At 32.6% G+C, this 15,493-nt stretch overlaps 1 protein-coding gene across 1 annotated transcript; it reads left to right on the plus strand.

Annotated features, from left to right (window-relative positions):
• Positions 1-8,869: 8,869 nt before the first annotated feature.
• Smp_148500 (hypothetical protein) lies at positions 8,870-11,768 on the plus strand (the record flags this gene model as incomplete). The annotated part of the gene is made up of 2 exons (XM_018795791.1): positions 8,870-9,493; positions 11,730-11,768. 2 exons carry the CDS (start codon positions 8,870-8,872, stop codon positions 11,766-11,768), a joined length of 663 nt encoding a protein of 220 aa, XP_018650068.1.
• Between the last annotated feature and the right edge of the window lie 3,725 nt (positions 11,769-15,493).

A 15,493-nucleotide genomic window follows, 5' to 3' on the forward strand; every position in this document is an offset into this window, starting at 1 on the left:
ACTTATTTTTCATCTTATTGACAGTCTTGAAGAAGCCTATTGAAATTTATGACGATTAGATCAAGAATTAAATAATGGTACTAGATTTATTTACCTTTCTTAAATCTCAATCAGTTATTATTTTATAACTCTCCTATGAATGAAATTCATGTTCCTTTTATTATAGAAAATTCATTGTATCTTAAATGAGATGCCACTAAAATAGCCTATTTGTTCTAGAGATAAGTCATAAATCTATGATAATAATCAGTGCTTACATCATGGTTTGATTATCTCTTTAAGTACAGGTCTAATTTGTCGAATCGTTACGAAATTGATTATATACATGAAAATTTTAAAATATATCGATATCATTCAACTTTTCATACGTCACCTTAAATTGTCCTAAGAGTTTGTAAACTCTAGTTGAAATTGTATATATGTGGAATTTTTGTTATAGTTCAGAACTTATTCCTTGTTTATTAACGTAAGTTCATTCATAATGAATCCATATATTTTACTTCAGTTTATTGTAATATTGAACGATAAATTCATTTTGCATCGTTTTTATTGAAAATAATTTTCTGTGTTCACGATTTGTAAATATTTCCTCGTGATATGTGGCCTTATACTTTTTTTTCTTGTTAGATTTTCAATTGATCTAAACTCGTTTGCATATTTTTTTTCTGTTGCTAGGTCGAATTCGCTAATATGTGAAGAAATAATGTAGTCTCATATCTTACAGGCTTCTCCAATATATGCTATGGTCTTAGAACCAAGAATCAGTCATGATGAAATGGTCATATTTTCTGATTTTGCATCAGGTCACTACTTTACATATCCAGTAAAACGTAGTCTAAGTCAAATATACTTCGTTTATCTTTGCGATTACAAACAACACCCTTTTGTATTTATTATTTAAAATTACGAACCAAACACATACATAGTATAAGCTAAGATGATGGATTACTGAATTTTGTATGGCTACAAATTTTTTTTTAAAAAGAACACTGATCGGAAACCATGTATATAAAAATTACCAAGATCTCAACATTATCCTATTATTATGACTAAACTACTGATACAATCGTGAACGAAAATAGAATTAAAAACAATTGAAATGACATGATAGTTAAAAATATCTTTTTACTTTTGTTGAACACATGAAACACAAGTATAGGAGAACTTGAATCTGCTTTTTAGCTAATACCGTATGAATTTGTATTTGTTCTTCACATACAACATTTTTGATATAACAGATTGTATCCATAAAAATTTAACCTAGAAAATAATAGCTTGTAATAATACTAATCAGTTTTAATCTTCCTCACATTAATATGTTCAGGGTTGTTTTATGACTTAAAGTTAAATAAATAAAATACAATAGTAATAAATAACAGACTGTAGCGTACAAATTAATATTAAAATTGTAACAGAGTTAGAAATCAAGTCTTAAATGTCAATCACGTTCTTCCTATGTTGGGATGTAATATGGTCCCTCATTTAATTTATTTGACATTCTTGTAGAAATGAATATCTGATGTCTACTAACTGAATACTTAAAAAACTGGATTCGTTCTTCCTTAAGTTGGTTGGTATATGTTTATCTGTAATCATACACAAATTCATCAATTTCCAGAGATTCACACTTATATTACCAAGATTTCAAATTACAATAAGGAAATTTTATTCTTTACATTAAATGTTACTTATTACTAATGGTAGGGATTTGTTATTTATCTTGATTTCTAAAAGTTGTTTCTTATACTTGTCTCCATAGTTATTTGATTTGTATTTCTAACATATTATTGACGTTCTAATATGTAGATAAAGGTTCATAAACTGGTCACCAATTTATATTGTTGACATACAAGAATTTTTTACTCCTTATGATCTAATTATTTCTTACTTATTCATATCTCCTGTTCTTATTGTCATTGCTTATCCTAGAAAGCATGACAAACCAGCATGTGATAGACTAGGAAGTAAATGTCAAGATGATTCATTCTTTGTTTATCGTTCTTTTCACCATTATTACTATTATTTCTCTTAATTCGTTAAGTAACTATCTAGAAATGTTTAAAATGCCGTGTTATATTCATTTTTTATCTATCCATTCTTTAGTAAAACTCATAATTTTTCCTTCTGTTTACGTATTACTATTTTATTCTTCCTATTTATATATAATTAATTATATACTGACCAATGTTAGACCACTGGACGGCTGTTTTTTTTCAGTATGGAACTTCTCAGCGATGCACATGAGTCCCTCACGCGAAACTCAAACGTAGGACTCTCGGTCTCGCGCAAACGCTTGACCTCCAGACCATCGAGTCGTGATCCAAGTGTTAATGTCTAACATCAACCAGTCAACAATATTGCGCGAACACCTCCCACTGAAGAAACGGCTGTCCAGTGCTTTCTGGTTTTCAGTGGTGGTTTAACATTGATCAGTTCATGATCTCAATTAAAACTTAACAATCTCCACAAACCTATACTGAGAATTATATACGCTTACTGCGAATTCTGATTGTTACGCGTTGTCTAAACTATTGCGGTACAATTGGTGTGGGAGTTTTCATAGCTGTAGTTGTCAGATTATCAGATGCATTATATAAATATACTGAAGGTTGCTATTATGTACATGTATACCTTCCAATAAATGAATGGAAGATTGTAACGCAATAATAATAATAATAATAATAATAATAATAATAATCCTAAGTAAGCTTATGTAACAGATTGGAATCGCCTGAAGAGCTATCTAAAACCAAATATTGCCCATATATTTACCAGTTATTGGCGTTGAGATGGACTGCTGAAATTCTGGTGATAGGTTGTGCTTACTGGAGTTCAGCCATGCCTAGCAGAAAGCGGTTATCCATAAATGATATCAGATGATTAAATTGATCAAACCTGGAATGTGAAATATTATCTTCTTACTCAGTGAATCAAATAAATAATAGTTTCCTCGAAATCTGAAGGTTCGGGGTTCATTTTTGTGAAGTTTTGTGTGTTCACGGATAACGAGTCTTAAGAGCAAACCAAAATAATTACCTCCAGCTTAGGTTTATGTGAGATGAAAATCTTCAAGAATTACTCAACCATTTGATTTCTAAGAACCTGTAGAATATTTCACACTCATCAAATTACTATTTTTAATACTTCTTATTCTTGTTATCATCACCATTATTTAAATTGTCTACTATGATTACATGTTTTATTCAAAGTTGTGTTGTGTGTTCACAACGTTTGTATGTCTGAGACATATTTTATGACGTACACCAATAACACACGTCAAGTATTTAAGCATAAACAATACTATCGATTAGAATTTCAGCTGATTTACCAACTGTCGTTTATTATTGACATTTTAATGAAACCAGCATTAGATTATCTATGATATTTTTTAATTGTCTAGTCTTGGGACGTCAATAATTGCTGGATAGATGAAGGAAAAATTGAGAAAAAGCATTGATAATTTAGAGATAGACTATTGATGTCAATAAAAGCCAATGTTTAAATCTTAATTAAATAATTTCTCTAACAAATCGAAATACTCTTCATACCACCATCAATTAAGGGATTTTATATTTGCGAAAGAATGATAGGATTTCACAGGAGGAAACAGTTGAAAAAGATTCTAGTCAAGGCAAAAAGGGCTATAAACCTGTTGTTATATATTTCATGGAGACAGAAACCGTTGATTTGAAGATTTTACGGTATTCCCCGCGTTAAATATACGTTCTTATTTATACGGTCTTATTTATTTTTCATAGTTTAGTCTTCTTTCAAAGTGTTATTCATCTTAGTACTTGTTTGTCAGTGTGTTCCACTCGGCATAATTTCTGAATCTGTTTCTGTATTAATGATGAATCGATAAGCTCGGAAATAGATTATCATATTTAACACATATTTCATTCTTAATACGTGTATATTATAGACACGAGAAGAAAGAGACTATTAAAAAGATATTTTTGTCAGTTGAGATCTTCAGTTTTTACTTCCGTCCACTTTCTATTCTAGTTTAAGAGTCACACTAGGATGTATGTGTTTCTGTAACGTTTACTTTCCTTTCAGTTTATTAATGTTGTATTGCGTAATATACGCTGTTCAGCTTTTTCCAAACCTTTCGAGAAGATAGTTTTATGATGGCTCTCATAATGTAAACGGGAAAGGTTTATCATCATGACTATTGCTGTAACCAAATATCTTTCTAATGCCCGTTCACCACTTGAAAGTTCTACATGTATACATATACGGCTTATGCAACGTAACTTCCTCTTGTTAACTAGCTAAGCATACAGACGATTATTTTGACTTTAAAATCTTGAACATTTACATTTTGATTGATTTCATTTGAAGAAACGTCAAAACTGAAACGGTAAAAATGTAATATTTTATTTATCAGGCAATATTCGAAAGTCAGTTTATGTCATAGTCTTTTTAAACAATCTAACGAGTAACATTTGAACTGGATTCAATGTCGTTTAGATTATTATTAAAGTTGTGTAGCTTGTAGGCATTATGTCACAAAAATTTTGTTTAAGAAAGTTATGAACATCTCCTGACCTTACGTTTTAATGATAGTCGGAACAAAATCTAAATAAACCAAAATTTACAATGATGCAAGGACAAAACATAAATAATATTGAGTTATATTATATGATGCTAAGCTATCCGGTCATATTAACAGTGTTTGAATTACAGTTATCTCTTAGTGATTTGAGAAGAGACAGGATACCTAAATTCATATAAATATGATGAAATTCATGGGAGCTCATGAACTGTCTAGACGTTCACTCAAAGATAGAGCATAACAAAGTGTATTTTGTAAATGTTGGTTTCCAGGGAAAAGTTTTCTGTAACTCAAGCCTGTATATTTATTTTGATCTCACGTAGATAAAGGATTTACCATGCTAAACTACTATGGTATTATCAAAAAAGGCTTTTAGTTTAGTTTTCGGAACTGCGGTCTATCATTAGTAGTCGAACTAATTTGGTAGATTTTTGAGTTGTGAACGTTTGATATATCAAATAAGCCAAAATATTGTTGTTAAAATTTACTGTTCTGTGTCAAAAAGGAATTTCGTCCTATAATAATCATTCAATTGTTTTCCTACACAAAGCCAAAGTAGATTTTTTTTATTAATTTAAGACGTGAAGATTTCATAGTCTTCGAACAAAAGCTAATTTTCGGCTTTACAAATAAATAACATTTGGGTTCATTGAGTTTATAGGTCATCGCTATAGCATTAGATTTTCAAAAGCCAAATTACTGATTGTTAGAGTTGATGTTCTTAGATGACTTTATGTTACCTTGTAAATATGTGTTGTAAGATAAAATGAGTGTTTAATAATCCTTAGTATAAATTTATAATGAAAAACTTGACAAATATCTTTACATAATATCTTTACTAACAATCAGTATTATTTCATTCTAACCATACCACATATGAATGGATATCAATATTCGAAATCACTTTACTTGTTACTTATGTTAATTCAGTGTATTATCAGTATATACTCAATAAATTTTTAACAGTCATGTTTCTACGTTAATACATTACTTACCTACTTACTTACACTTGTTACCCCTAATGCAGCATAGGCCACCGACAAGCATTCTACAACCCACTTTATCCTGAGCCTTCCTTTATAATTCTATCCAACTTTTGTTCGTTCTTCTCATGTCTGTCTCCATTTCTCCGAGTAATGTGTTCCTTGGTCTTCCTCTTCTCATTTGACCTTTAGGATTGCATGTGAGGGCTTGTCTCGTGACACAGTTGGGTGATTTCCTCAGTGTGTGTCCTATCCACTCCCAACAATTCCTGATTTCTTCCTCCACTGAAATCCAGTTTGTTCTCTTCCATAGTAGAATGTTGCTGATAGTGTCCGGCCAGCGGATCCGAAACATTTTGAGTAGGCAACTGTTAATAAACACTTGTATCTTCTGGATGATGGCTTTCGTAGTTCTCCAGATTTCTGCCTCAAACAGTAGAACTGTCTTGACATTTGTATTGAAAATTCTGATTTTGTTGTTGGTTGACAATTGTTTTGAGTTCCAGATGTTCTTCAGTTGTAAGTATGCTGTTCTTGCTTTGCCGATCTGCGCTGCCCCATCTGCATCAGATTCACCGTGTTCATAAATGATGCTGCCCGGACATGTAAAGTTTTTTACATCCTCCAAAGCCTCTTCGTCAAGTGTGATTCGAGTGATCCATGTTGTGTAGTATTGAAGAATCTTGCTTCCCCCCTTGTGCATGTTGAGACCTACTGAAGCTTAGGCTACTGCTACACTGGTCGTCTTCTCCTGCGTTTGTTGTTGCGTGTGAGATAGAAGAACCAGATCATCTGCGAAGTCAAGATCGTCCAGCTGCATCCTAGCTGTCCACTGTATCCCGTGCTTCCTTCCAGATGTTGACGTCTTCATGATCCATTCGTTCACCAGGAGAAAGAGAAAAGGTGAGAGTAAGCAACCTTGCCTAACACCGGTCTTTACCTTGAATGAGTCGATGAGTTGTCCTCCATGGACGATTTGGCAGTTTAATCCATCATAGGAGTTCCGTATGATATTTACTATCTTCTCAGGCACGCCGTAGTGTCGAAGAAGCCTCCATAGTGTTGTCCTGTCCACACTATCAAATGCTTTTTCGTAGTCAATGAAGTTGATGTAGAGTGATGAATTTCATTTAATCGATTTTTCCACAGTGATACGTAGAGTTACAATCCGGTCTGTACACGATCGATCCTTACAGAATCCAGCTTGTTGATTTCGAAGTCGGGCGTCCACGGAATCCTTCATTCTGTTTAACAATACTCTGTTGAAGACTTTTCCTGGTATTGAGAGGAGAGTGATGCCCCTGTAGTTGTCGCACTTGCTAAGATCGCCTTTCTTTGGTATCTTGATCAGAAGTCCTTCTTTCCAGTCTATTGGTACTTGTTTTTCATCCCAAATCTTACTGAAGAGAATGCGGAGCATCTTTGCAATTGCTGTTACATCTGCTTTCAGTGCCTCTGAAGAAATGTCGTCTGGTCTTGCTGCTTTGCTGCTCTTGATTTTTCTGATGGCCATGCTGATCTCTTCAATGGTTGGTGGGTCAACATCGATTGAGAGGTCTGTGGGTGCTACTTCGATGTTGTGTGGGTTCAGTGTAGCTGGTCGATTCAAGAGTTTTCTGAAGTGTTCTACCCACCTGTTTCATTGTTCTTCAATGTTTGTGATTACCTTACTTTCCTTACTTTTCACTGGTCGTTCTGGCTTACGATAGTTTCCAACGAGCTTCTTTGTTGTATCATACAATTGTCTTATGTTTCCTCCTTTTGCAGCGTTTTCTACCGTCATTGCTAAATCGTCCAAACATTCGCGTTTGTCGGTTCTGATGCTCCTCTTCACTTGCTTGTTTACTTCTGTGTATTGGGCTTGTGCCTCGGCTTTTTCTGCTTTTGTTCGGCTGGTATTGTTTGCTGCCTTCTTGTTCTTCCTTTCTTCAATCTTATCCAGTGTATCAACAGTGACCCATTCACTGTGGTTGTGATTTTTGTGGCCCAGAACCTCATGACATGTTGAAGTGATTGCCTCTTTTATCTTTTTCCAGTTGTACTCCATAGTAGTTCCTTTCCATTGAGTAGATCATGAAAGGCTTGAAACTTGTTATTGTGGGCTATCTTGAATTTGTTGACTTTGTCAGTATCCCGAAAAAAAGCCTCATTAAACTTTTGTGATGTTGTCCGCCCCGTTGTCCAGTGCTTTTTAAGTTTTAATTTCATTTTGGCGACCAGCAAATGATGATGTGATGCTATTTCAGCTCCTCTCCTGGTTCTCACATCCTCCATTGTCCTCCTGAACCTTTTGTTGATGCAGATATGGTCGATTTGGTTCTGTGTAGTGTGTTCCAGTGAAGTCCATGTGGTTTTGTGAGAATATAGTGCCGCCTATGACCAGTTTATTGAAGGCACATAGGTTTGCAAATCTCTCACCATTTTCGTTCCTTTCTCCCAGTCCATGTAATCCCATGACGTCTTTGTATCCAGTGTTGTCCATTCCAACCTTGGCATTTAAATCTGCCATCAGGATGGTCAGGTCCTCTGTTGGGCACTTCTCGACGATTGACTGCAGCCTATCGTTGAATCGATCTTTAATGTCTTCATCGTAACCGTTGGTAGGCGCATCGCATTAGATGACGTTCATTGTAATGCCCTCTCTCTTTGTTTTGAAGGAGGCTTTGATGATCCTTGGACCATGGGATTCCCATCCTATAAGTGCATTTTGTGCTTGTTTGGAAAGCATCAATGCAACTCCTTGTGTATGTGGGGCATTTCCCTCTGCATGGTCGGAGTATAACAGAAGCTCCCCTGAAGATAGTTGTTGTTGTCCAACCTGCGTCCAATGTGTTACACTGATTCCAAACACCTCCAGGTTGTATCTACTCGTTTCTGCAGCAATTTGGAAGACTCTCCTTATCTCCTACATTGTGTGAGTATTCCATGTACCTAAAATAATGGTTGCTCTTTTTGTCAGAAGGGGCATTAGCCTCGTGGATTCCGAAGGAACTCGGCTTTCACCATGAGGCGTCATAACTCCTCTAAAATATGAGCTTCTGACTCCCAGGGTAGAGTTTGAATGGTTTGAATAATTTTTTCTGGCTAGCGTTTTTTTTAGCGAGTTGGTTTTCTACGGGATGGGGTCGCTAACCCTTTGCCTAACCCTTCTCCTTTATCCGGGCTTTGGACCGTCAGTAGCCTTACGAGGGGTCTACAGGCGGAGTTACGTTAATATATTTTCTTTTTTAATGCCAATCGTATTATGAAATTCTTTTTTTCCATATAATTTAGGCATAGAATCTTTCGTCGACGTAGTATTAGTCGGCTGAACTGTACAAACAGTATAATGCAACGTAGTATGACTTCAACCAATACAATCAATGGAAGTTGTTCATCGTTGATAAATTCATCAGAATTCCAAACCAAATCATCTACAGATAATAATAGTTATAAGCATTTAAAAATGAATGGAGATGTATATAATATGAATCATAACAAAAATACTGTCATAACATCTCTTACTAAAACTGATGTTATTCGCGATGCTGAATCATTGGATCTGACCGTTAAGGATATCGATTTAACACTAAATAATCCAATTGGATTGACGCCGAGACGCGAGAAACGTCGGATTCTAACAGTTACCGGTGATTTAATGAATTCTAATCGTTTAACACGTGTATTTACACGTGGTCATAAGACATCAAATGTTAATGAGCAGTCAAATAAATCACTACTAAATACACAAGTATCCAAACAATTATCAGTAATGGGATTGAATAATAATAATAATAATGGCATTAATGTTAACAGTTCCAATGATAATTTAGACTGGTCATCTGACATTGAAGATAAGTCAAGTACTTTAGTAAGAAAAACATCTGATAAAAGTTCAGACAATTCTTCTGCATTAAAACAACTAAATTCATTAGATTGTAAAAAAACTACTCCACCTAGACAAGTTGTTCAGGTTAGTTTATTATTATTCAAAATAATAATATTATTGTTAACAGATTCTGTCGTTATTTCTTTATGTCAACATTTTGGCCTTAAATAACATATTTACATTAAGTATAAATGTTTATAGAATGGAATGTGAGGAGTTAACGAAATGCATAAATTAATTGCTTCCTTTTAAAGTAGAATTCAACTTAATATCTTTGAGATATCATGAAATACATGTTAATATTCTATCCTTGGAATGGAATATATGTTGTACATTTCTATATTTTTATTCAATTCACAATAATGATATAATCTGAATAATATGTATCCACTTCTTATCGGCTTAACCCATTTGTGGGCAGTCGTTGTCTGTGAGTATGTATGAGAAGTTCCAAACCAGAGTGCACCAAACACTTCATTGTTTTTTCAGTATTTTTCTATACAAACATTGTTAGTTCGAATAAAAATTTTGGTTCTATCTTATCAATTTTTTAGTGCCACGTGAAATTCATTTCTTTAGAATAAAAATGTGACTATTTTTAAAATATATGAGTTTTTTTATCCGTAAAACCATTCCCTAGAAATTCACTCGGTTACTCTTGTACATTTATTTTATCTATTGTTTATTGGGATTCTATATGCAAAAGATGAAAGAAACAAACAGTCCTCCTAGTTAGGAACATCCGATTAGTAAGAAACCTAACAAATGGAGAAGGTTTTTAATTTTTCTGGAGTTCTAAAACACTATTAACTGTAGATACACTATAGGTACCAAAAACGTTTGCTCAAATTTTTTTCTTATCCTGGTTTGTATTTCTAGGTTTACAACTTCTCTTTCTCTCTTATCTTTGTGTTAACTTAATATTTCCAGTCAACTCATGTTTACTTCACTACAATTTTTCCTATTTTAATCAAAGAACATCATGGGATTTACTCATTAACATTTACCTTGTTTATCTATCATTTCTTAACAGTGATTCTTCATTTACTTCATATTAAGAAAAATATTTTCGTTATTTAATACTATAGATATTGTTACGTCATTGCATATCTTTTCTGACAGCATCAATGAAAGGTGCTGTTTGTGTGATTGACTTCAATTGTTTCCACTTAATTCATACTCACCTAACTTCAACATACGGGCATCTATGGTTGTTCACGAAGCATCAAGCCTTCTATGTAGATAACGTATGTGTTAATACGTTCGAACTGCGTTGATTTTTAGTCGAGATAATCGAATATATTCGTAAAAACTTCTTTTGATTTTATTTTGACAACTACTCATGAAAAGTACAGTATTTCAACGCAGTGCAACTTTTTACCATTTCTCCAAGTTCTTTACATTACCTGATGTTCTGAACTTGTCGAAATTTGCTGAAAATAACCAGCCCGTTTCTATTAAATTTTCATGAATAGGGAGTATTGCTTTTAATTTTTTAAGAGTAATAAAACAAAGAAATCATTGTTATTTTCTTTGAGATAAAAAAATAATAACTAAAACTTTGTTATATAATTTGTATTCGTCAATTTATAAATTTATGGGTGTAATGGTGAATTCAACCCTGTTAATGGCGAGTGAGAAGTTTAAAAGTGAGCATGCTTATTTTGAGTGAGTAGATGGACCGTCTAACTAAGGTTATCCCTCACAAACCTCTGTCTGAACTAGTTTAGTAAAACATATATGTCCATGAATTATAAATGTATTCAACCGGTGATGAACATTAAAGTTTCCAATACACCATTAGTCTTATTACTTCTGATAAGTGATTGAATGGATGTTATAAAGTGTATATTTTGACTAAATCGAACCGAAGGTCGGTTTAAATTGAGACATTTATCACTTATGGCATTGCATAACCATCGTGTCGTATGGGAAATTGGATGAACTTCAAAATGTAAACCGTCTGATTCCATTTTAGTTGTATTGAAACACACTGCTGTACATCACGAGACCTGGAAGTGTTGGTCTCAACCCAGTCTGGTCGGCTATAAGCGCATTCTACAGAACAAATTCATTGTTGCTTGTTTAATAGTAGTTCTTCAGTGAATATCAGTCTGTTATGCGAAGTAATATTCAAAGCAACAATTGAAAAGTTAGATAATTTATTTAGTGTGAAAACGCATGGATGTTATATTTTCCTGGGTTTTCTTGTAAAATGTTATTTTTGTTAGTCAGTTAATTAATTACCATTCGTTTTATAATAACAAGTAGAATTCGGCATAAGGTAATTAATTATTAAGTTTTTCTGTTAATTCTACAGAATATTCAGATGTTATTAATCAAAGTTAAATCCAGGTAAATAATGTTTGTATAGTTTTCTACAACTGAGATGGATTTTATTTCACTTTTTATTTTCCATAATTATGCTGATAACGTATACGAAGATCATTTCCTATCTTATTTTACCAATTAATAATTTGGAACAATTTTGTTGGTGTTTTCATCATAAACAAAATCACTCAGTCATGCAATATTTTTATATAGTGGAAATCATGAGTCAATTGAAGCTAGACCACTATGGAAAACCTGAAAGTACTGGACGGCCGTTTCGTTCTATTGCGGAACACCTTCAGCAGTGCGCATCAACGACCCCGTACTCGCGAGATTCGAACCCAGGACCTACCAGTCTCGCTCCAGAGCACTTCACCGTGGATGCGCACTGCTGAGGAGTCCCACAATAGGACAAAACGGCCGTCCAGTGTCTCCAGGTTTTCCATGGTGATCTAGTTTCAATTGACTCATGATCTCAACTATATAAAATTAATAAAATCTCCACAAAACCCCCTTCTGATAATGCAATATTTATTTGATAAATACTTTACAAACTTTTATTGATATAAATATAAGAAATCTTTACTTGGTGATATTTTTCACATAATCCAATAATAATTTCATTATTTTAGCACTACTGAAATATGTGGTTTATGTTACTATAAATATTTAAGCAAATCAGAAACCTTTAGACAAAAAACAAATGGTAGTTACTACGATTGCATACATGAAAGGTTCTAAAAAAATGATTGAGATAATTACTCATATACGGAATATGTGCGATTGTCTTTCTTTTTCATACAGCTATTGTCGATGTTAAATTTATCATATTTAATACTTACTCCTAAATGAGTATATCAGTCCAAAGTGAAATCCATTATCTTTGATTTATATAATTGAAAATTATCTCTAACTCTTAGATTGAACACTTATAAATAAACGGGTTCTCTATTACCTAATTTGTTCTGAGAAATATTGATAGTACTTATGGATTATTACCACTTAGTTGCTTAATAATCCATAGAAAGTTATGACTAAGTGAGCCTATTGTTATAACATCAAAATAAATAGACAGTAATCTTGTGAATCAACCAGTAGAAAATCTACTAGACTCTATACACCATTGACCTATGTCTAATGAGGAATTTTGAAAGTTATGTACGATTTCCAACAAGGACAACCATGTTGTTGTTTGATACAGGAGTTAATTTGCCAAAAGTTGTATTCAGTAAATCTAATTGTTTATGTTTTTGTTTTATCACCTAAAAATTTTCATTAATGTGTATAAAATTCATCTTGTTGGATCGGTTATGTCATTCTTTATCTTGTTACTTATCTAAACTCATACATGAAGCATATCGTTCATAAACTATCACTCATAACCAACCTTCAGCAAAATTAACAAGAGCATATTTTTGTATTATAACATCTGCTCATCCATTTCTTTGAGTTAGCAGTTCATTTTTACTCAGTCTTTTCATTTAATCACTAACGATGTAAGACAAGGCATAATTGCTGATTGTTTTAAGGTGCTATATTTAAAATCATCATAGTGAAAGGAAACTAATAAAATTAAAAATAAACAAGTTAATATAATTGTGAATTTGGTGGACTAACCAAGGCTAATACATAGTTTACATCTGACGCATCATTGGTTTGTAGTAGATCATACATTTCATAGATACAACTCCCTCATGTCAAAATTATAAAAATTCTTCTGCTAGACTGTTATTTCAATTTCGTTAAATGGTTTAAGAGAAAGTATCTCTTCAACTGTATACTGAAATCGTTCTTCAACTTCATTTATTTATTCATCTGTTAAAGTAATATCATGAAAATCGCATATTTCATATTTATATTTCTCAATTCAATTTATGATTTCCATGAAAATATAGAACAAATATTTCGGAGCTGAAAATTTTTTTGTTACAGATCCATTTCAAATGTGGTACCACTGTATTTCCTTTAAATAATATTATGACAACTTTACTTTTTAACATAGAAGGCTTACAATTAGTAAAGTTCATGAATTGAAGTTAATACTATTGGATGAAATAAAGGAATCATCAGCTTGACAAGATGACATAAGAAGTTTGAGTGGATAAAGATTTGATTTTACAATTACATTCAACAAGGTGATTAAATACAAAAGTAGATTCAAATTACCGATGATCCGTTTATGAAAGTTATGAAGTAAATAAATTTTGTGGACTTTAGTTAATTAGAGTGTAATTAACCAATGGGGATAGGGTTTTATTCTATTCAGAAATAACAAAAGGATAAGAATAAAATTATGTAAGGAAAATATAAAAGCATAACTTTTTACAGATTGCTTACTGAATGGTTTGTCCAGTTCTATAATCATCGTTATAGATACACCTTGCTGATGTGTTCGCCATGGCATGTAAAATCAGGTTTGTGACTTTCTATAGATTGAGTCCGGACACCTAATGTTACAGTATTAGAAGGTTTTCTCGAAGATTGAACTTAATTGGGGCACTATGAAGGGAAACATTTCCGTTGTACGAGATCGTACAGACTTTTTTCTGTCTGCACAACATTTTATAGTGTGAATAACAAGCTTTGATTATATTTCCTTAAAAAAGCTTGGACCAGATTGCTAGGCGAAACGTTGGATTTACTTCAAATTCATTCGCTGAAATTTTACAAATATATTGTTCCTATTTAATGACTTTAAAATTGGTGTGGGTTCATATCATTACAAATATTTTATCTGATACACCGATTATTGTTCTTTTTCTCAATGACGCTATATTTTTTAATGTTAAATATTTATATAGCCTCATGAAGCTCCACTTCTTGATCCTTTTGGTTCTGATTGTGGCAAGCCTCGTTTACGGATTCTCCTAGGACAAACAAATCGTTTAAATTCTCTATCTGGAATATCTTCAAATATGAAATTTAATCCCAATACCACATACAAAAATATCTCAGATCATAAAAATAATTTAGCTAGTCACCAGTCTCTAGCAAAATCCTGTATGACATCTACATTTACTGCCACAAGTCTTGTATCAAAAGGAAGTACGAATTCAATCAATAGTATCTCTTCTTCGTATATAATCCCAATTAGTAAAACAGATTTTTAAAATCTACCCGTAATTATTTTCAATAAATTCTACGAAACAGTATTTCCTTCATTGTATTTTTTCTCCCATGTGATTTATTCACTCTTTGAATATTTTTTATACTTTAGTACATCATCACCAATGTAGACAACCAAGTTACTGCATTGATTCTGTCATTTTATCATGAACCTTTATTTGTTCAACAGTAAATATTTCTATATTAAGGTGGCCCTAATGATGGCTACCAATTTTTTTATCTTGTAATTGTACAGAAACAATATAGAAAAACTCAATGCATAATTCAGTCCGTTCGCCCTACGTTTTGTGCTTAAAAATCAATAGATTATGTAAACAAAAAGAGAATTCAGCAATTGCTACAGGATTATTATTGTTATATTAAGATTCATGTCACCAAAATTGTTCGTACATGTATACAATATGAAAGATAATATATCTATAATATGTATATATACTACTTACAATGAATGGGCTTTATCATATGTATTATTTTTGGTCACTGCTATTTCATTTTCGTTCATAATCTACAATGGATTGTTTTAATAATCATTATATTTTAATTCATTATTAAATGTTGGATTTGTATGATATTGAACTCATTCGAATCATACTATGAAAATGTAAATTGATGATTTTTCTATCTATA

The sequence above is a fragment of the Schistosoma mansoni genome, chromosome 2 (genome assembly GCF_000237925.1).
Source record: "Schistosoma mansoni strain Puerto Rico chromosome 2, complete genome".
Lineage (NCBI taxonomy): Eukaryota > Metazoa > Platyhelminthes > Trematoda > Strigeidida > Schistosomatidae > Schistosoma > Schistosoma mansoni.